A 20,963-nucleotide genomic window follows, 5' to 3' on the forward strand; every position below is an offset into this window, starting at 1 on the left:
TTTGTGATCGTTGACTATGCTTGCTGGGATGGATGGAAGTTGTAGCACAGCATTTTCAGAAGGGCAACACGTTGCTACCCTAATAAAGGACAGCAGTGTCTATGGAAGTCAGCTAAAGAAAGGCAGTGTTAATACAGTACTGCCAATCTTCAAATGCACAGGGAAATCCTCAGCTGTGGTTTCTTGTTGGCTGGTAGTACTGCTCCTTGTCCTTCAGTTGAGAATACACAATGCAGATTGCGGCACATTTATTTCTTGGCTCAGTCCTTGGCAGCTAGAATTACAGTTGTAAATATGCCCTGATTTTAAATTAGAAAGCACCACTCTATAGGCAAGTATTAACAAGAAAGTCTTCTCCAGGCTGTTCCTTGTGATGGTACATTTGTCTGGATGCAAACCACCTGTGTTGTATATGTTTGTTTTTCATACAAATTGTGTGTGTTAGCTTGTTTTGGTAAGAAGTCAATTATTGCTTGTTCTGCAACAAACTCTGGCAAACAGCGAAACCCTTGCAAGATTCATGGGCCCTTGAAATGCCAAGCAGTAGCTTTTGTATATTTCCCACCAATTTCCCTCAGCTATTTTCAAATTTGGGTGGGGGTGGGGGTGGCAGCTGGAATTAATGGCAAACATTGAGAAGGAAGGTCTTTTCAGTCATTCATGTTTATTACATTTTAACATTTAATAACCCTGGTGCCATAAGCAAATCCCTTGTTCATTTTAAAAATGCAAAAGTTTTTCTTTGCTGTCGTTTTATTATTATTATTATTATTATTATTATTTAATTAATTTGGGAGTGAGCAGATTTGTGTGTGTGTGTGTGTGTGTGTGTGTGTGTGTGTGAGAGAGAGAGAGAGAGAGAGAGAGAGAGAGAGAGAGAGAGAGAACACAATTCTATTGTTTATAAATATTAGAAGTCTAAACCAGCTTCTATTCATACCCCAGTTTGGTGCTTGGGCAAACAGTCTCAGAGCAAGACATGTCATAGTCTACCGAATTTCTCCTTCATTTTCTCCCTCCATTCATGATTGAGATATCAAAAATGGCTATCACTCCCCCTCCTGCTTTTGACAGAAGTGTGTGAAATAATACAGGCATATTAAATGTCTCTAAACTAAATAAAGCCTGCAGAATTACTGAAAAATATGGGATTTTGTGCTGGGCATATTTAAAGTTTAACTTGCTTTTTTGGGGGGGGGAGAAAACTTCCATAATGTGCTTATTTGGAGGGTGAAATTTACAGGCAAGGTTACCTCTTCTGAGTGCATGAATTCTGCCAGCTTTCAGAAGGATAGCTGCAGTGGTTTTCCTGCAATGGCAACCAGTTCAGTTGTAGGGTGTGTGCGCGCACATGTGTGCTTTTGTGTATATACACACTCACAATCTCCCTGCTTTGTGGGCAATTGTTCTTAAATTTTCAGAGATGCCCCTGCATAAGAATCCTGAAAATTGTGAGACATATAGGTCCATGGCCTTTTGTGCTAGATACTTTTAAATATTTTTTTGTGGGAAGAGCTAAAAATGTTTAGCTTTCTGGGTACAATCATCCCCTCTGATTACAAGCTTGACCTGTCAGTCACAACCGTTCCTGCCACTTTGCCCTCTGTCCATAACCGTGGTGGTCTCCCTCTCCCCATCATCCCACTCGGATGCTATCATTCATTCGTCGAGAGGCATTCCTTCTGCTTTCAGCAGATTCCAGCCTGAAACTTTCCCACACCTCCCTGTCTGGATTGCCAGTTTACCTCAAAGTGCTTGCAGTGCTCCCCATTTTGACTTGCACCGCCTCATAAAGAGCCCACTTTTTCTTGAGCAAGCCACCCATCTCTCTTGAGGCACCCTGCTAGCTTCTGGGATTAATCCAATGCATGAAAACGTTCTGAGAATGTTACTATTTATGATATGTAGAAAGCATTTATAATTTACACTACGCCTCACAGTTTTAATCAGATTCACTGATAATCTAATTCTATACATATGGGAAACCGCAACTGGGAGGAACTTATAGAGGTAGAACTTGCACTGAATTTTGCTGTATCCTGGTCCAGCTCTCTGGATAGTGAGTGGCTTATGCTGGCTTTACTAGAATTCCTTGTGCAAGTGTGGTGGACATACGGTTTAGTTTCGGACGGCAGCAGACCTTAGTGCCAACCATGTTGGCGAAGGCTGGCTTAGATAAAGGCAACTCAGATGCCAATGGAGTGTTGGGGGAAGCTGTTCTGCTTCTTGGTGCGTCAGCTGTTGAAGTTGAACAGACTCTTGGAGACAAGGATTGTTCCCACATTGTAGAGCTGCAAGCTTTCTCACAAGCAAGCAGCAGGTCAGTGTGTCAGTTCACACACTTTTTATTAGAAGTTGCATTAGGTCTCACACTGTCCCATAGGCTAGCTAGATCAATCAATATATCAATCAATCAAGCTGAGAAATGGCTTTTCAAGCATTTATCCTTGAATTTCAAATTTCCGTTTTGAGGACCTCCCCTCCCCATCTCTTTTGGCCCACCGCACCATGCCTCTATTTTTCCTTTTTGCTGCTTTAGATTTTCTTTTTTTCTTTTTTAAAAGGAAATTGTCGGGTATTGCCTTTCCTTTTTGGTGAATATCAACTGTGTGTTCATAAAAGCGTGACTTTTTTATTTCTCATTCAGACAAATGATTTCAGTAAAGGCAGGTGAGTGCCATATGAGGAGCATGCTACCAAAATAAAGATGGCTGACTCCCAGCCGAGGAGGCTTGTGGTCCAGTAGATAGGGGAAAGAGAGAGAGAGAGCTGTGTTCCTCAGTTTGTATGTATTTTTGAAGTGTGCCAGAAGTGTCTTCACATGTGTTTTGTGTTGGAGAGGTTGTGAAATTTTCTGTGTGAAGGGTTTGTAGGTTTGCATGTGATACAGGTGTGTTATGAAGGGACTTGCTCGAGCAGGGGCCTTAGAAAGTAAGCCCCACTTACTTAATTGGAGTTTATTCCCAGTTAAGTGGGTATAGGCTTGCCACCTAAGTAAGGAGTTGAAGCTTTGAAACTTTATATAGACCAATTACTTATTGATGGAAACTTGTTATGTAGAAACCTGTTTGTTGCCATGATTAAGATCTACAATGCGCTCAGTACTGTTTTGTGATATGCTTCTTAAAAAAAAAAAAGTTCACTTGTATCTTTTGTAACATAAGATAAATTTGGAGTTGCGCTTTTTTTGTCTAGAGCAAGTCAAGTGGCCTTCCTAGCTAAAACAATATGTTGTTGTTGTTGTCGTTCAGTCGTGTCCGACTCTTCGTGACCCCATGGACAGAGCACGCCAGGCACGCCTATCCTTCACTGCCTCTCGCAGTTTGGCCAAACTCATGTTAGTAGCTTCGAGAACACTGTCCAACCATCTCATCCTCTGTCATCCCCTTCTCCTTGTGCCCTCCATCTTTCCCAACATCAGGGTCTTTTCTAGGGAGTCTTCTCTTCTCATGAGGTGGCCAAAGTACTGGAGCCTCAGCTTCAGGATCTGTCCTTCCAGTCAGCTATATACAATGCCCAAATCTATACTCCTTCCAGCTCATTTTTAGACCTATTATTATTATAACAGATCCATGAAGTTAAATTTTCTGCCCCCCTCCTCAACAGGGCTCATGTGTAATTAAATTTCATTTTAATAACAAAAAACCTTGACTCTTTTTCTCAAACCAAAGGTTTTTTCGATCCTAGGATTTCTCTCTGAAAGTGGACTTGAAAATTTTGCGGGGACTGAGAATACCCTTGACTACGAAATAATAATGAGGGAGGCTCCCCATCAGTCCCTGGCTGGGATAGTGATGTCTAAGGTGAAGTGGGAATTGTGTGTGTGGCAGGGGGCGTGTATTATCTGCACCTGTTTGAGTAGAGTGGCTAAGAGTATGACACAGGACTTCTATGTATTTGCTTCAGATTTTACCTCCAGCTTCAAACTTTCCCAGGTGGACTTAGGCAACCCATTCTGTATGAGCCTCAGTCATTTCATCTGCAATATGGGTAACAGCCCATTTTAAGGATGCTGTTAAGAGACAGTGAATGTGAGCTGCTTTGCATACTTTATATGTAAATGCTCACTATTATTAAGCAGTATCATCTGCAGCTTTCATCAGCTGAAGCTGTTACGTGCAGACTGTCCATCACTAATGACTTGTCAGAAGAATTGAACCTCTCAGTGTGTATATTTAAACCAAACTCTTTGCTTGTGTTTTTGAACGGTGCTTTTGCTTTGCCCCTTTTGGTTTTCCTTCTAGCTGCCTACTTCGTGGAAAGGGCCCTTGACAGGTTTCCTAAGTAAAGCATGGCTCCAGCAAACAAACAGATTCATCTGTTGCATGTGCACTCCAGTAAAAATGAAATAAAATAAATGAACATGTGAGCTGGAGGAGGGTGGGGCAAAAGAAAGCCCTTATTGGGTGATGTTTAGACAGCGTTAAGCTTGAAGGTGCAGCATGTCTACAAGAAATTTTGTCAGGGGCCCGCTTGTACAGTATTTAAGGAAGACCTTGTACAGACAAATATCTCAGTTACTGGCTAATACCAGACATGGATTAGCCAGTACAACTGCACCTGCGTATAAAGGACCATTCTAGCTCAGCATTTCTCAAGTTTGGCTCTTATATAGTAAGTATTTGATACCATGGGCCAGCTTTGTGCCCCTGTATATCAGTGATTTCTCAGGTTTTAAGAAATCACTGATATACAGGAGCACAAGCTGACTACTACACATTGATCCTAAAGATCCATTATATACCAGTAAGTCAATATGAATTTATTATGGACATCTGACATCATGTTGCACATCACCAGAAGCCATTCTTCTCTCAGACACATTATTATTATTATTATTATTATTATTATTATTATTATTATTTCTCATTCACACAACATGCTTCATTCTCTGCGTAGCATTGGATCGTGAAGCTATTTATCACATTAATGCATTAGAGGAACAATAGAAAGAAAAGAGAGCATAATAATGTTATGTGAGTGTTTTTTTAAAAAAAAATTGGAGGAGATTTCACACTGTTGAGTTGCTTTGCAGTTTTTAACACATAGTTGAAACTGCACTTCTAGCTATTTGCTCCACAGTTCCTGTTTCTCTGATTTCTAAAGTAATTTGTTTCTTACCTTCTCACATCTGCTTAGGGACATTGTCTTCCTTTATTAAGACTCATTTCCCTTAAGCATGAACTCCATTTCCAATGGGACACTGTGCTACCAAAAAAGAAAAGAAAATGCCAATGGCAGGGACTGGGAGAATCCTTTTATCCAGTTTCCCCACTGTCAGAGAAACAATGATATGCGGCAGTGTTCCGGGTCTGTCTCCAAAATGTAAAATCTCCTCTAGGCTTTCCCTCTCAGCATTAAATGCTTCCTCATTTGCATTTTCATCACCATTAATGCCCAGGAGAATGAAAGAAAGAAAAAATCTCTCCCTGCCTCTGCTCCCTGGCCATCCATTCACCTCTCCCTATCCAAAAATAACATTGCATTCATTGTGAATCTGCTGCACTCTAACTAGTTGGTGGTGATCGCTGCCTATAATCATGCAGACTGGACTTGGAAGCAAACTTAAAGGGTTTGCCAGGAGCATCTGTATTTATAACTGACCCTTCTTAGAGATAAACCTTACCCTTCTTTGTTCTCTTGTTTCTGCTTTGCTTTCCTAAGCTTGTGGTGGGAAAAGCATACCCCACCCCCACCCCGAAAAAAAAGGCTTGCATTATTTTTTTAAAGTGTGTAGAAACAGATCATCTTATCTTATCTGCCTGTCTATGTTGTGTTTCTGCACTGCCGTTCCAATTGGTCTGATAAATTTGACACGCCGGCCGTGTCAAAAGGTAATATCCTTGGCTTAATTGTGAGCTAAGTCCCTCTTAATCCAGGGGAGCGTTTGAGATTCTGTCCAAGTGTTCAATTTCCCATGCCGCTGAGGTCTGTGAATTTCTTTCTCCAGCCTCCAGGCTGCTGCAGCACAAGTCAGCATAGCTAATGCAGATAGATCTCCTCCCTTCTCCTCTCTCTCTCTCTCTCTCTCTCTCTCTCTCTCTCTCTTTCCCCTCCCCTCTCCGTCTCTCTATCTCTCCCCCCCCCCCCAAACGCTGTGCTTTGATTCGATATGAACAGACTGGCAACTCTGATGCTAGAGCAAAATCTGACATAACTCTGCAGATGGCTACGTTCGGATGATACACCTAGGGATTTCTCCCCCCACCCCCCTTAAGGAAGGTAAAGGTTTATATGCTGCTAATGGTTTGTTGTTGTTTTTTCCTCTCCCCCCCCCCCTTGTTGCCATTTTTTTCCAGGACTGCCAGCCCCTAAGAAGAGCCCAAAGTCGGTAAGCACTTTTACAGAGCTACTATACCTGTTTGATTATTTTTCGTCGGAGGCATGGGTGGGCGTTTCTGGAAATGCGAAATAAAAAAATGTGTGGGTCCGCAGGGCTCCCCTCTTTCCTCCCCCCCCCCTTCCCCTCCAACCCCACCCCGGCGGTTGTCATTCGGTTTGAAAGTTGCGGTTCTGTCGCTGCACTTGATCGCTTTTGCATGGTTTGTGCTGAGCAGGGGTTAGCCGGAGAAGAATGCGGCGCAGGAGAGGATTTGGCGAGCAAGCTGGAGGGGATGGGCAGACAGAGGGTTGTGTGGGCTTGGACGAAATTCAGTCTTACTTCTGGTGGACTGATCTTTGCAGGCATTTAACTTGCCCGTGAAAATGCCATTGTTTCCTTCTTGGCACAATTGCGCGTGGAGACTCCACCTCCCTTTCAGATGGCATTCGCTAGCAGCGGGGTGCACTCGTTTTGAGCCTTATAATGCACTATATGGTGGATAATTGGGGGACAGGGAATTTCTGAAGCTTGTTTCCTAACAGCGGCAACAGAGGATGGGGTGGGTGGGGAGAGAACCCTTTTTGTAACGCTAAGGGTTCCCCGTGGATACATTAAGCTGCCTGAGCATTTCGCATGTCCGACGGTCTCTTCTGCTCTCTGTAGGGCATCCTTTGTTGTTTGTTGGCTTTGCCTGGGTTTAGCAGCATTATGCTGCAGGTGTAGGTTTCCCCCCTCAACCCCCCCCCCCAAAGCCCATTGCCTTTTTAGAGGAAAGATGGAGGGAGGCGGGAGTGTGGGGGGAAGGGGAGAGAATCAATATTTCCCCGTCCATGCTGATCTTGTTTCTCTGTGGAACGGTTACCTGGTTGACATGCCAGCTAATAGCTTGTAGGCTGTTGTCCGAAAAGTACAATTAAAAACAAGAGGACTCTGCCACTCCAGGGAGTGACACAGATCAAGAAGCATTATAGGGAGTTAACTGGCTGCAGAGTGAAAGTTTCTCCATTTGTTTGAAGAGTGTGCAATGGTGGGGGAGAAGCAGAAAAAGCAAGCGGGGGGTGGGGGGAAGCTGTAACCAACCAGTTTTCCGAAGATGGAGAGATTGTTGCGGTAATGCAAAGGATGCTGTAAAACTTCCCTGGTGGGGCTTTTCCTGCACCTTTTACGATGCCCCACCTTTTTCTGAGAAGCGGTCCAAAGAGGAAGACTGTGCAGACGCCGCCTCCTCTTGATATACAAGTTTCTCTCCCCCCCCCCACCTTACCCCACCCCCTGTGCCCATGGAAAAGAAAGCCCCGAAATAATTAATGTGGTTCTGCTGGCTTAGGGGCGCGCTGATTAAAGTCACATGACCCCGGGCCTCTACTATTGTCAGTTTGCATTAACGTTGGCAAGGGAGGAGAGCGCCGTTCGCGCTCAGCCTCAAATCCCACAAATGTCAAACCGTATGGGGTTTACTTCTGTGTCACAGTCAGGGAGGAATTTAGCCTTTGGTTAAAATAGAAGCCAGTGTGTAAAACATGTAGAAGGCGTATCAGATTTATTTGGGAAGAGGAGAGATAGCTGTTAGCTTAAACAAACAAACAAACAAACATTGGGGGAAGGGATCAGTTCCCCGATCTTCTTCCCGTCCTCCTTGTCTCACTGTCCCTGTTAATTAAGCCGCATCTAATGAATGGATTAACAAGGTTGATTTGGAAAAAGAAAAGAGGGAGAGAGAAAAGGCAGTCAACTGCAATCAACTTATAGAAAACCTCCACCAGTCATTTGGAGTTGCCGTGAACCGGCCTCTCCAGTGAATGGCGATAACATTAGGAGCTTTGAAATGCTGTGTGTGGATCCTAAATCCGTTTAGAGATAATCCCCCTCTAGTGAACAAAGAGACTGTTTACAAACAGGTGTCGTTCTGTAGCCCTTTCTCTTCCCATTCCTCCAACACTCTTCTCTTTCTCTCACACACACACCCTCAAACAGAATTCAGTTTACCTCAGGAGATTGTATGGGATGTTTTATTTATTTATTTATTTTGGTCAGTAAAGGAAAATGGAATCCTTGGATGACACATTGCTTCCCTCCTCCTCTTCTTCATTTCCTTCAGAATATTTTGAAACCCCAGTCAGTGCCCATCCTCTTCTAGGAGGAACCCCCCCCCCCCCAATACATAGTTTTTCCTTGTTTAAAAAGAGATTTCTAAAGGGGCTGTTGTTCAGCTAATGTTATAATGCTATTGTGTTGAGGGTGTTGCTGCTTTCTTTTCTAAATAATACAGTGCTTAGAGACAGTGGTATCCTGCTGTAGAAAAATGAGCAGGACCGCACCAATCCAGGGCACTTATATCTTACTAAGATGATATCACTCACAGTATTATATTCAGCAATCCATTGTTTGTTTTTAAGGGAGAGGTAAAAATAAAATAAAAATGAAGCTTTGCTGTTGCTGAGCGCTGTGAGCAGCAAATTGGTTCAAGTTTTCTGTGGACATGTTATGCCCAGCGCCAATCCATGTGGGAGTTCCCTGAATCCAATTCTTGAAAATGCCATGAAATATTTCCACTGGCTGTTGCTATTCAGAGAAGCCTGCATGTTGACAGCTTAGTGTGATGACGCAGGCCACGCAAATGCCAAGCGTCAGCCCTCGGAAGTCCCCTGAGGCTTCTTACGTGGTCTTGTGGTCGTGCTCCTTTTTGCCTTCCACCTTTCCGGTTTTTCTCCAGGAGTCCCTTAAAACACTAATTATTTCTTGATCAATAATAGATTAGCTCCTTTGCTATGAGCAATGTGTAGACGCCCTTTGTGGCATTAAAAGGGGTGGGGGATCTTCCTCATCTCTCCCCACCCCACCCCTCCGTCCTCCTCCTCTGAATTAAATTCAAATAAAGTTCAGCTTGACCCTTCCTTTGCTGACCCTGCCACTGAGTCATCTGTCATAGGCTTGGTTCACACAACACCCTAAGACAAATCTTTACTTAGTGAGACTGCATGAACTTGCAGCCTCCCAGAGAAGATCCAGCTGCCACTTTGCCTCTCCCTGGTTCTTGTGGTTGCTGTGCTGTGCTAAGCCAAGGTTTGTGTTATCCATGTGAGGTCTTGTGATGAAGGCTCCCTACTCACTAGCCATGTAGACAGAGTTGTTCATGGCCACAGTTCACTGGTTAACCAAGAGTCCCAAGTTGGAGGATGCACCAAGCCAAGCCTTGATTTAGCTCATGGACTAGGGAGGAGCAAAGGCGGCTGCAAACCACTCTCCGGGAGCCTACATGTTCATGTGGCCTCACTACATCTGGGGTAGGAAACCTTTTTTCAGCCATTACCTTCTGGGAGCAGCATACTAGTGGTGGGCGGGGCCGGAGGCAAATGTGGGCAGAACAATGAATGCAGACTTTTTTTGCCTTGGTGCAGAAGGCTAGATTCTGTACACAAATACACCACTGTTTCCTCCATCCAGTCAAGCAGTAGCCCTTATCAAAGTTGAAGGAGCCAGCCAAAAACACTCAATTACAATGTGAAACATGACCAGTGAGGGGTCTGGCTGCAGAGGGTCTGTGGCCTGGGGAGAGTGCCAAGAGCCAGAGTGAGAGGTTTGGAGGGCCTCTAAGCTAGGGATTCTGTTAGCACATCATGTGAACTGGGCCATATTTTGCAGGTAATGATTATCACGGGAAGGCCAAATTTGCATATCATGTATCGGTATGATTGATGCCTGGACACAAACTATGTATGTATTGTTGTTGGCATCCATCTGTCTCAAGGGGAGGGGGTTTAAACTGCTGCATTAGCAGCACCGAAATGACCTCCCCGGGGTGCAAGCCTTGGCAGTGTGGATGGAGGTCCTGGGCCACCCAGGCGATGACCCTCCTCTTGGCCTTGCTGGTGTGGTCCAAAGGAAAGCAGAGCTATATGTTTGGTTGTAGGAGTTGCCGGAAGGCACCATCAACCATTTTAGGAACTCCACTCCAGATTTGTGTGGGGTTTCCCCTTAGACTTTTCTTCTCCTGAAGATACCCTGCAAGGCAGTGGAGGTTTAGGATCAGAGTTTTACTTCTCTTAGATGGGCTGCCTTCCCAGGTTGATGAGCCCCATCTGCCCCTCAGTTCCCTCTATGGCACATTCAGAAACCGCCTTCTTGAAACCTTAAGAAGCAGAAACTGCCTTCTTGAAACCTTAAGAAGTATAGCACTGCCAGGAAAATATGGTTCCAGTAAATCTCATAGAAGCACCTGCCTCCTAAGGCATCCTATCTACCCCTGCACACCTGTGATTTCAAATTAAGTAGCAAGATTTTTTAAAGAAAATAAAAGATGCCTGTTGAGACATCAACATATGGAAGGATCATTTCCCTTTATCATGCATGTGCAGGCTGTCTCTTGCCAATCAGCGGTGGGAAACTTTAACCCCACACCTCTTTATCTGGCCCTCAGGATACACCCTTGGCTGTGACCCTCTCCTGGGCCATGGAAGATTACCCACAAGGGAATGTGGCCCTCAAAAAAGTGAACCAGAAGTATGATATTGAATCTTCCTCATCTCCAGGAAGGTCCGTGAGCCTGTATTAAGATTGGCAAGCTGTTGTGGAATGCCCGCCTATGCCAATAGTTAAATTCCCAGCTGCCACGATCCAAAATATTGGTGTCAGCTCATTCCACAAAGACCCAACTGTCTTTTGCCTCCTATGAATGAATGGGTGTGTGAATGGATGAAGAAAGATCACGGCTGCCAGTCTGAGACCCCAGCAGCTGGGAATCTCAGTGCCTATAGTTCTTTGCAGTACAGGAAGAAAGGAGGGTCCGTAAGCGAATGAAAAACAACCAGGAGTGGTCCACCAGGAACTATATACCCGAGACAGCTGACGATCTGGGGGAAAGAGAGCTGTTCAAAGAGGGCTGCTGCATTATCAGTTTGCAACCCAAATTCTAGTAAGGGAGACAATGAGTGGGGAAGGTAGCTTTCCTTTAAGAAAATATGCTGCACCCTTTCTCCTCTCTGACAATGTTTATCATGCTGAAAGTGGCCTTCATTTGAATCTTGGTGTAGTCACTTGCTAATATGTCCTTTGCTGACAAAGCCCTCTTGGGACACCCACAATTCCCTTCTGTGCATCTCCCATGTATTCCTACAACTATGGGCTCTCTTCCACTCCTCAACCATGGTGGGTGTGTCATTTTGTGTGTGTACAGTATATATACGGTCTATAAATATATGAAATCAAAGAAACTGGGTCTTGGATGAAGTGAGACGACTAGGCGTGACAGTAGATTAGCAACCTTGGAGACAGGCAACTTGTCAATTTTATCTGCAGACCACACTTGATTATGTGCTTTGTGACAAAAGTGAACTTCCTTAGATCAGGGTTTGAAATAAGAGTCCACAGATCACAACTGGATATCTGGCACATCTGAAAGGATATCCCAGTGTGGACATGAGGTGGCATTTCTTCTCTCTCCTAGCCTAGTATAAAAATAAAATGACCCTTTGCACTCTTCCTTACATCAGTAAGAGTAAGACAGACTAGTAGCACCTTATTTAAATACTACAGTATTTCTTAGGTGTTTCCTGTGCTACCCTTTACAACAGTGACCCCTTCCTGTCCATATGATGCATCTTGTGAGGTGGGATAAACCACTGTGGCAGTTTAGGGGAGCATCTGCTTTGCATGCAGAAGGTCCCTGGTTCCATCCCCAGGAATCCCCGGTTGGGCCTAGCCAATGGCCCCTGCTTGAAACCCTGGATAGACACTTGCAGTGTGGATAATACTCAGATAGATGTACCAGTAGTCTGAGTCAATATAACGCAGCTTCCCATGTTCCCGTGAAGATTTATATGTGAAAATTCAGTGGATTGTTTGGCATTTCCACATTATCTTAATTTTTAATTTCTCTTAAGTATGGTTTCTGTTGCTTAGTCTTACGACACAAAATCTAGATTTGCAGATTTCAAAGAAATGATTTTTTGTGAGAGGAAAAATACATTTAATGGATTTATTTATGCAGCTGGTAATACGTGTTTCTGTATCTCCCCATTTCCAATTTAATGAAGTTTCTGCCTTGACTGTATAAACAGGCTTCTGCACACACACAAAAAGGATCTCCAGCCTTTAAAAGCAGCTTTTCTTTTCTCTGTGTGTCCAATGTGGACACCTAAAATCTAATGCAGCTGAGTTTAAAAGGGACAATATCTAGATGGGCGGGGTATAAGCAATAAATTGTTGTTGTTGTTGTTGTATTATTATTATTATTATTATTATTATTATTATTGAAATGCTTCTAGCCCTCTAGAGTGCACACATGTCCCACTTGGAATGCAAGCTAAAATCATTCTAAAATAAAAACTTGCTACCACATGGGCAGAGTAAACGGTGTCCCCTTTCACCATTTCTAATGACAGATTCTGCTGTGTGGTAAGGACCCATGAAATGGGCCCCACCCAAAGAGGCAGACCTTTCAGTGTTAAGTAGCGACATGAAATAAACCCATGGGAAAGTGACTGCCATACCACTGCAGCAGCATCTCAAAGGCGAAAAACCTCACATGGTGTGTTAAAATGTAAGCCCCCAGTTCCTGCTGCCTTAAACAATTTTTTTATTTATTTGATCAAAACCATATCATTTAGTACACCCTTGAGTCGCTCAGAGGCTTGATGTGGTGCAGGTACCCCTTCCCACCCCAAAGATAAAGTGATGTGTAAGCCGCATGCTCCAGGAAAGTTTTGAGCTCATGGTAGCTCTGCTGATGCAGCAGAGGGGGAAGAATGATGCAAAGGGTGCCTTAGTGTGATTGGTCCCTTCTGTGAAACAACCAACTCACAAGTCATCTTAATGACCATGTACTCTGACCTAAGTTGTCTAGAGCAGTGATGGCCAAACTTGGCCCTCCAGCTTTTTTTGGACTACAACTCCCATCATCCCTGGCTAACAGGACCAGTGGTCAGGGATGATGGGAATTGTAGTCCCAAAACAGCTGGAGGGCCAGGTTTGGCCATCACTGGTCTAGAGAAAAGGCAGGATAATAAAACGAGTTCATACAGGAGAGGAGGGAGAAGCACCCATAGCACTTCCCTACTTCATGGAGCCTTTCACCAGCCCAGGTGTATATAAGTCAGATCTCAGGTAAGAGATTAGTTAAATGTGTGCAACAGTTCGTGTTTATACAACCCCCTGAGTTTTTCTTTATTAGACGATAGCCAATATGTAAGAGTCATATCCACTGCACTGCCCAACTTTGTCTCTGGCAACACCCGCCATTAGCATGCAGGACCACCACCCCACCAAGGTTGCCCCGAGAACATAGCCCCTGGGCTGAAGAAAGCTTCTGTACATCTAATGTGGGCAATAGAGAATGTGGACCTTTATACATCTAGGTAGGGGAAGATGTAAAGCATGACTCAGAAGTTCATTGGGATGGCGATTGGAATTACAGAAACTACCTCTGTTTTGTTTGACTGAAGGGAAGAAAGACTCTCTACAAGGGAGAAGGACAGGCACGGGGTCAGTCTGGACCAGTGGAACTGAGCTGGCAGATTGATTGGTCCCTCTTTCCTTCTTTGCCTCCCTTTCCTTCAGTAAAGGGAAGCAAGAGGGAGAATGAACATCTACCTGTTCAGTCTCCATAGTGATGTTGCTACTAAAAGAGAGGGAGAGGCGGACTGATGCTGTTTTGCCCCTTGGCTGCCCTCTTGAGAAACAGTACAATGCCAGTGGCACCTCGCCCTCCCATCTTTGCCCTGCCTCCTAAAAGTTGGTGTGTGTGTGTGTGTGTGAGAGAGAGAGAGAGAGAGAGAGAGAAAGAGAAATAGTTCCTTCACTGTATTTTGGAGGTGCAAAAGAGAGGGATCAGGATGAGGGAGAAATGCTCAGGTGACTGGATTGGTTGAACAACTGCCCTCACCCCAATTTATTTGCAAGGCTGGGCTAATCTTTTACTTCCTATTTTGCTACCCAGCTTTCAAGATGGCTGGGAGCGCTTCAAACCATCCTGAAATTTGGCGTATGCATTTCTAGATGAGGGTTTGTTCCCATCTTTATAACTCCTGTGGCAAGAGTGTGGACACCCAAAAGGGCATCTGCAGTGTCTTATGCTAGCGTACCTTGATGAAAGAACATTTGTCTACCGTATATCTGAAGGTGGTTTTCACAGTGTTTGTCCCAAACTTCCATATTATTGTTCTTAGCCAAGTGGGAATTAGCCATGTTTGCTGGGGAAATAAATTGTCGACAGCGTTAAAGCATCTGAAAAGCACGGGTTGAGAAATCAGAGATATCACACATGCTGCTCAAGATGTCATTTGAAGTCGAGAGTTAATTTCAAATTCAAGTCACTAGAGAGTATATCATTTTAAAGAAATGCCATTGGTGGGTCAAGAGCTTCAGCAGACATCAATAAAGCTCAATAAAGCGTTCCGAAGCAATTTCTGCTCTCGGGAGTTGCCACGCCCCTCCAACCAACAGCTATATTCAAAACTATTGTTAAACAGAACGCAGCGTTTTCGGTCACAAAGAGCTTCTAGTGAAGTGGCAGTACTCAACGCTACTTTGCTTTCTCTGCCCAGCTCTGCTCCTGCTTGCTAGTATTTAGCATAGTTCACGTAGAGATTGTGGAGGAAGGCCCAAACTGCACGTTCCACTGACATGTGTAGCTGTCTCTTCATTTTTCACCTTAATTAGCTACCACTGCAGCAAGGTGATTCTTACTGAGAAGGTAGCACCCAGAGAATGGAGGCTTATCTCTTCCTAGCTCCACCGAGATTGGAACGAATGTTGGGGGAATCGCATGGAGGTTTATCACAAGCAGGGCCGGCCCACCCATGAGACAAGGTGAGGTGACTGTCTCGGGCGGCAGGATTCATAGGGGCAGTTGCTGGTTTCCTCCCACCCCTAGGGAGGAAATGGCAGGGGATGTCCTCTGGAGTCTCCTAGGGTCTTCACCCTCCCAATGTGATTCCAAGAGAGTCCCTCCCCCTCCCCCCCGTGACAGCTTTGATTCCCACTTCAACCATCGGGTAAGGTTGATTTGTTCCCAGTGTGGATCTTAACTCACCCCTTCTTCCCTGGTGAGGAGAAGCACAGTTTTGTGGTTCACCTTGGGTGCCTAAATGTCTTGGGCCAGCCCTTGATTACATGTGTCAACATTGCCCAATGTCCTGCTAAGATGGGATTGCTCTATTTGCAGATCCTTCCCTAAAGAACAGCCAAAAAAATAGAGGAGACCTATTTTAGCCCAGGAATAGTGCTGCAAAATTAGAGGCCTGTTTTAACTAAGCCCTGATTTATTTATTTTTGTATCTCTTGTAAAAGAGGTCTTGGTTCCAGCCTGCAGTCTTTGTAATTTACATGTGTTTTATCTGTTGGGCGCGCGTCCTCTTCTGTTAATACGAAATTATGTTTATGCTTTGAGGGGACGTGAGGAATATTTGAGCAGTCAGATGCTTAATTTAGTATTTTCAAGCTCTGTTGTTGGGAATTCTTTGGAAACCCTAGCTAAGTGTCCTCAAGAAGATTAGTGAAGGCAAGCAGGCTTCCCTGAATGACAATTTGCCTTTTATTACTGCTCTCCGCTTACAAGGAGTTGCTGCAGGAAAGGATTGGGAGCGTTGTTGAGCATGCTCTGTTCCATTGGAAGGTGACCATGTCCAAAAGGAGTGTCGAGCACTCCACATGAACTTAAGCATACTTCAGAAAAATATTCTGGGATCCTCTGCAATGGTTCCTTGGCAAATAAATCAGCGGTAGACGGAGATTTCCCAAGTAAAGAGTTTGAAAACCACTGGGTTGGTGTTTTTTTTTTAAATGGGAATTCTACTTACTATTTGTAATTTATGTGATACTTCTCAATACCTGCATGGGGCAAATGTTTCAATATGGGGACATAACACTGCTCCAGTACTGGCTTATCGTAAAGTCTTGTGACCTTAGAAAGGGCACAGGTTGACCACTTCTAACTTTAAAAAGAAGATAGACAATGCTATGTAAAATGTATTGTCCAAAAGTTGCAGTTATCTAGAGCTGTCAAGCATTATTCCCACAATGAAGTTTTTGTCTGAAGCTTCATGTTCTAATATAAATCAGTGGAAGTGAAGGGAAATTGAGACATGGGAATTTAAATTTCCCGCTAGCCCATTTACTGGAGCTTAGGTTGCAAAGAATTTGGGCATGCTTCAGTCTTGTAGCAGTTTTAAGTACTGTACAGTATTCAGCCCAATTTCTCCTTACTTCTTTACTCCCAAATTTTGGTTTTGAGTTATTTCATCTGGGAATTTCATCTGATGGCTCTTGGTCCATTTTGTTTCTTGCATCTCCATCACAGCTTGCATGAATTTGCAACCCCCTTCTTTGGATCTGGTCGCAGGTCCATTAGTATGGGGCATGGGCTTCACATGGAGTGTGTGTGTGTGTGTGTGTGTGTGTGTGTGTGTGTGTGTGTCTAACAGAGTTTCCTTAGAGAAAGTTGAGTTCAGAACAGAAAACAAGGGGGGCTGTATCTTCAGATTAATTTCTAGTAATGGAGTTTTGTTTGTCTACTTCTTCAGGATCAGCACAGGTCCCGGTCAACCTAGCTTCGGTGGCAGGCAAAAGGCTGGGCTGCATGCATGAGAAATCCTGAACGCATGAGCATGCATGCATGCATGTCAAAGGAAGCATTTTTATTTATCTGGTATTGTCCAGTTCTGACTGATGCTCTGCACCACTGCAAGATTTTAGATTGTGTTCTTAACAGGGGGCGAAAACATATGGATATACTAATGCATAAGGAAAACTTGATTTGTGTTGTGTCGGCATATGAAAGCTTGCATAGTTTTCTCTCTCTGTGTGTGATGAATGGCTTTCCCTTTTGTGCATCCCCCTGTCACTCCTTCTGCCTATCCTTGGGGAAATTCACCTGCACTCAGCACAAACTGGAAATGGTAGAAGCCAAAAGAGGGACTTTATGTATTTACGCAGGAGCATGCAGAAATGCTGAACGTAGAGGAAAAGCAGTGGGGGAATGGCTCAGTTGCAGGCCATTAACCTTCTTGGGATTCCCCCTCCCCCTCCCCCTTCTTTTCTGGCTTCCTTCCTTACAGCAACCACTTGAAAGGAAAGACAGCCAAAACAGCTCTCAGCACAGCGTCTCCAGCCACCACAGCACCCACACCGCTTCACCTGTCCGCAGCACTCAGGTGCTTCCCGACTACCCTGCCACCGAAGCACCAGCTGCAGAGCAACCAGACAACGCTGGGCAGAAGAAGCCAGATCCTTTCAAAATCTGGGCCCAGTCCAGGAGCATGTATGAAAGCCGACGTGAGTATCAAAGGAGACTTCATTATTTTGGCAGCTGCTCTAGATCACTGCATTCTGTAACTCTTGGTTTAAGGGGAGTTCCTACTCCCCACCCCTAGAATGGAAAAAAATAGATATGTCTATTCATTTCTGGATAGGATGAAAGTGAGCAAAGCTGAGCAGTGCTGGAGATGGGCATGGGGTGGGTGAATACAATGCCAAGGAGCCAGAGAGACCAGCAGTTTACATGCGGTTGACATTAATCATATTATTATGGTAGTGAAGGATCTTTGGCTCCTGTCAGCCTGGATGGCTCAGTTGGTTAGAACATGGTGCTGATAATTCCATGGTTGTAGGTTCGATCCCCATGTGGGACAGCTGCATATTCCTGCATTGCAGGGGGTTGGACTAGATGATTCTCCTTCCAACACTACAATCTTATGATTCTATGAACTTTGCGGCACAATATGCAAGTATTGATATCATTTCTTCTTCTTCGGCATTTACTTCTTTAAAAGAAATCAATTTCTGAGCGGGGAAATGTCAGACAAGCATAATATAAGAAGTCGCACAAATTGCTTTCCAAGCTTTGTGCTGCAAAGACTTGTGGACCCAATCCTTCTAAGCTCTTAATTCATGAAGTAGTTGAAATATAGCCTCACAGTATTGTGGTATGGCTGGCAACTTGTAGGAACGTCATGCCCTTTCAATGCCTATTCAGTTATTCCTTCATATATATATATATATAGAGAGAGAGAGAGAGAGAGAGAGAGAGAGTCGGTGTCAGGGCATTTTTCTAAAAAAAATGTTTAGGGGTACTGTCATTTTCCTACTCATATTGAAATACTGACCCTCAATGAGGCCAAAGTTAGATTCACAAAATGTTTAGGGGTATGCGTACCCCTGTGTACCCCACCCCACCCCACCCCCCAAAAGCACTGTATTATAAAGTCCTTTAAAAAGTTTTCAGTCTCACTGTTTGCAGGCATAAAGGTTAAGGCCAAAGGAATAGTTTTGCTAAATTAACGACAGCACTGCCTAGCTGACCCACATGCTGCCAAGCCATGCTCGCCTTCATCGTTATGCACTATTTCAACGATGCAGAGGTTGAATAGATACAGTAAACAACTTTTATTGTCGGTTATTAATAGATGCACCACACTAATAATTCAACAGGGTTTTGATTCGCTTCCGAGAATACAAAATGGGTTTCAATCAACCCTCTTTTCTTCAAAGAAAATCAACCTCCTTTTCCTCCTCAGTTGCAATCTGTAGAGCATTAGTTGCACTTGTAGAGTTATGTGGCATCCCGTAGAGCGAAGCAGCTCTCAAGCAACCTCCCATCACAAAACGCTGCTCACCTTGTAGACTTGGTATTTCTGCATAGTTTGGAGTCATCTGAATGGCTGAGCAGTTGAATCGGTTACATAAAATGTCATTTAAAAAAAGAAAAGGGAAGAAATTGGAAGCAGAGGCTTTGGGAAAATACTGGAAAAGGTATTTTAGCAGCATGATATCTTGTGCTTCTTCTGTTTTCCTTCACAACATTCATTTTGTTTCTTTCTTTTTTTCTGGGCATGGCATGGATACACAACCCATCCTCACATGATCTTCTACTCTCAAGGATTGCTTTCACAGAATCTCGTGCCCCCATTTTGTTTGTGGGACCCCCCCCCCGATTCCTCCTTCAGTCCTCCCTGCCACCTTCCAGTCCCTCAGCCCTATGAAACGGATATTCATGTGCGGGGTGGGTGGGCTGCAGGGAGCTGCATTGAAAGAGTTGGGTGGGAGAATCCCATCTCCTTCTCGTGCATTAGTGGGTGTCTCTGTTTCATCAGAAGCCATTCTGCAGAATGGTAGCATTGGATTTCACCCCATGACTGTCCTCTGTGGCCCACAATAGCATTTTTAAATTTTTGGAAACAGGATGCCTGCTGCTTTCTAATGCAGTAGAAGTCATTCCAAGGAAGGGAGCTCTAATGTTAGTTTTGAACTTTGCTGATCAGCCACTGAGGATTTGCCTTGTCAAAGATGAGCATCCTTACCTAGGAGCAGGATGGCAGCTGTTCTGTTTATTCACAAGTAGACTATTGCTTCATCTTATCGGCTGCATCTTGAGTGCCCTTCCCATGTTTTACTAGTGCAACACCTTTTTTGTACGGTGAGAAGGATTAGGACAAAGGCAAAAGTAATTCTTGGGCTGTATGAAAGGCAGAATTGAGTTGGGGTATGTGGAAGGGGTCTGGGCGAAGGGCTTCCTTATCTGCCTGAAGAAAACAGGTCTCCTAACACCACAGTGCCTCCAACTCAGCTACGCTCTGAGCTGATGTAATGGCCACTAGAAATGCCACTTTGAAAGTTAGCCACAGGGCGATGGAGGCTAGCGGTCCAAGAGGCACTTTGGTCGGGGTGGTCAGTACCTTATGTAAGTTCCATGAGGGACATCTGTGTACTGGAAGAAGAACAAGAAGAGTTTGGATTTGATATCCCGCTTTTCACTACCCGAAGGAGTCTCAAAGTGGCTGATATTCTCGTTTCCCTTCCTCCCCCACAACAAACACTCTGTGAGGTGAGTGGGGCTGAGAGACTTCAAAGAAGTGTGACTAGCCCAAGGTCACCCAGCAGCTGCATGTGGAGGAGTGGAGACACGAACCCGGTTCCGCAGATTACGAGTCTACCACTCTTAACCACTACACCACACTGGCTCTCTTAAAAAAATGTGGCATGTGCAGACGACAGAGAAGCCTGGCCTAGTTTGGATAGCATAGAGGAAAGGGCTGACATTGGCATTTTAAGGTATTTGTCTTCCAGTCTTGTTCAGGTACAGCCCAGGGAATATTAATAGCTGAGAAACTCCCGCTGTGGACCAGTCTATGTATTTTCACTCGCACCACTGCGCAAATGCTTTCCACGTGGCTGGGGTTTTGGGCAGGGCGGTTCTTGAACCCCAGCTTCTGAAAATGGTGGATTTCCTCCCATTAATGTTAAAAGTTATTTCCACTTTGGGGCTGAAGAGGGTGGAGCAGACTCCTCCAGGATGTCCTTTAAAAGGAAAGGGGTTCTTGCACTCACGGTAGCTTCTTCTAAACTTGATTCCCTTGCCCGAGCCTTTTAAGAGACCGACTCTGGCAGAATGGGACATAACCATTAACCAAGTAAAAAGTCCTCAGCAGCCCCACATTTCAAACTGCAGACCTGCATGGATGACCTCACTAAAACCTTGGAGATCACATCATTTTGATGCATTCAGATGCAATGCAATGCCAAAACAACCCAGTGAAAAGAAGGGAGAGCTTGCTCTCCAGCGCCTTTGTGGTTCTACCAATTTAATTTGCAGATCAATGGCTTCCCTTTCCTGGGTGGCCAGGGCCTCTATAATGCGGCCTCCCCAGCC

The 20,963-nt window shown here is 44.5% G+C and overlaps 1 protein-coding gene across 29 annotated transcripts in view; it reads left to right on the forward strand.

The window, feature by feature from the left end:
- The window catches only part of MAGI1 (membrane associated guanylate kinase, WW and PDZ domain containing 1), a 464,153-nt gene that overhangs the window by 402,632 nt on the left and 40,558 nt on the right, over nt 1–20,963 (forward strand). For all 29 annotated transcript variants that reach the window (XM_033141285.1, XM_033141282.1, XM_033141284.1 and 26 more), the window contains 2 exons: nt 6,300–6,331; nt 17,374–17,590. In XM_033141285.1, the coding sequence (XP_032997176.1) occupies nt 6,300–6,331; nt 17,374–17,590 (249 nt within the window). The remainder of the gene's footprint in view (nt 1–6,299; nt 6,332–17,373; nt 17,591–20,963) is intronic.

Source organism: Lacerta agilis, chromosome 2, assembly GCF_009819535.1.
Source record: "Lacerta agilis isolate rLacAgi1 chromosome 2, rLacAgi1.pri, whole genome shotgun sequence".
NCBI lineage: Eukaryota > Metazoa > Chordata > Lepidosauria > Squamata > Lacertidae > Lacerta > Lacerta agilis.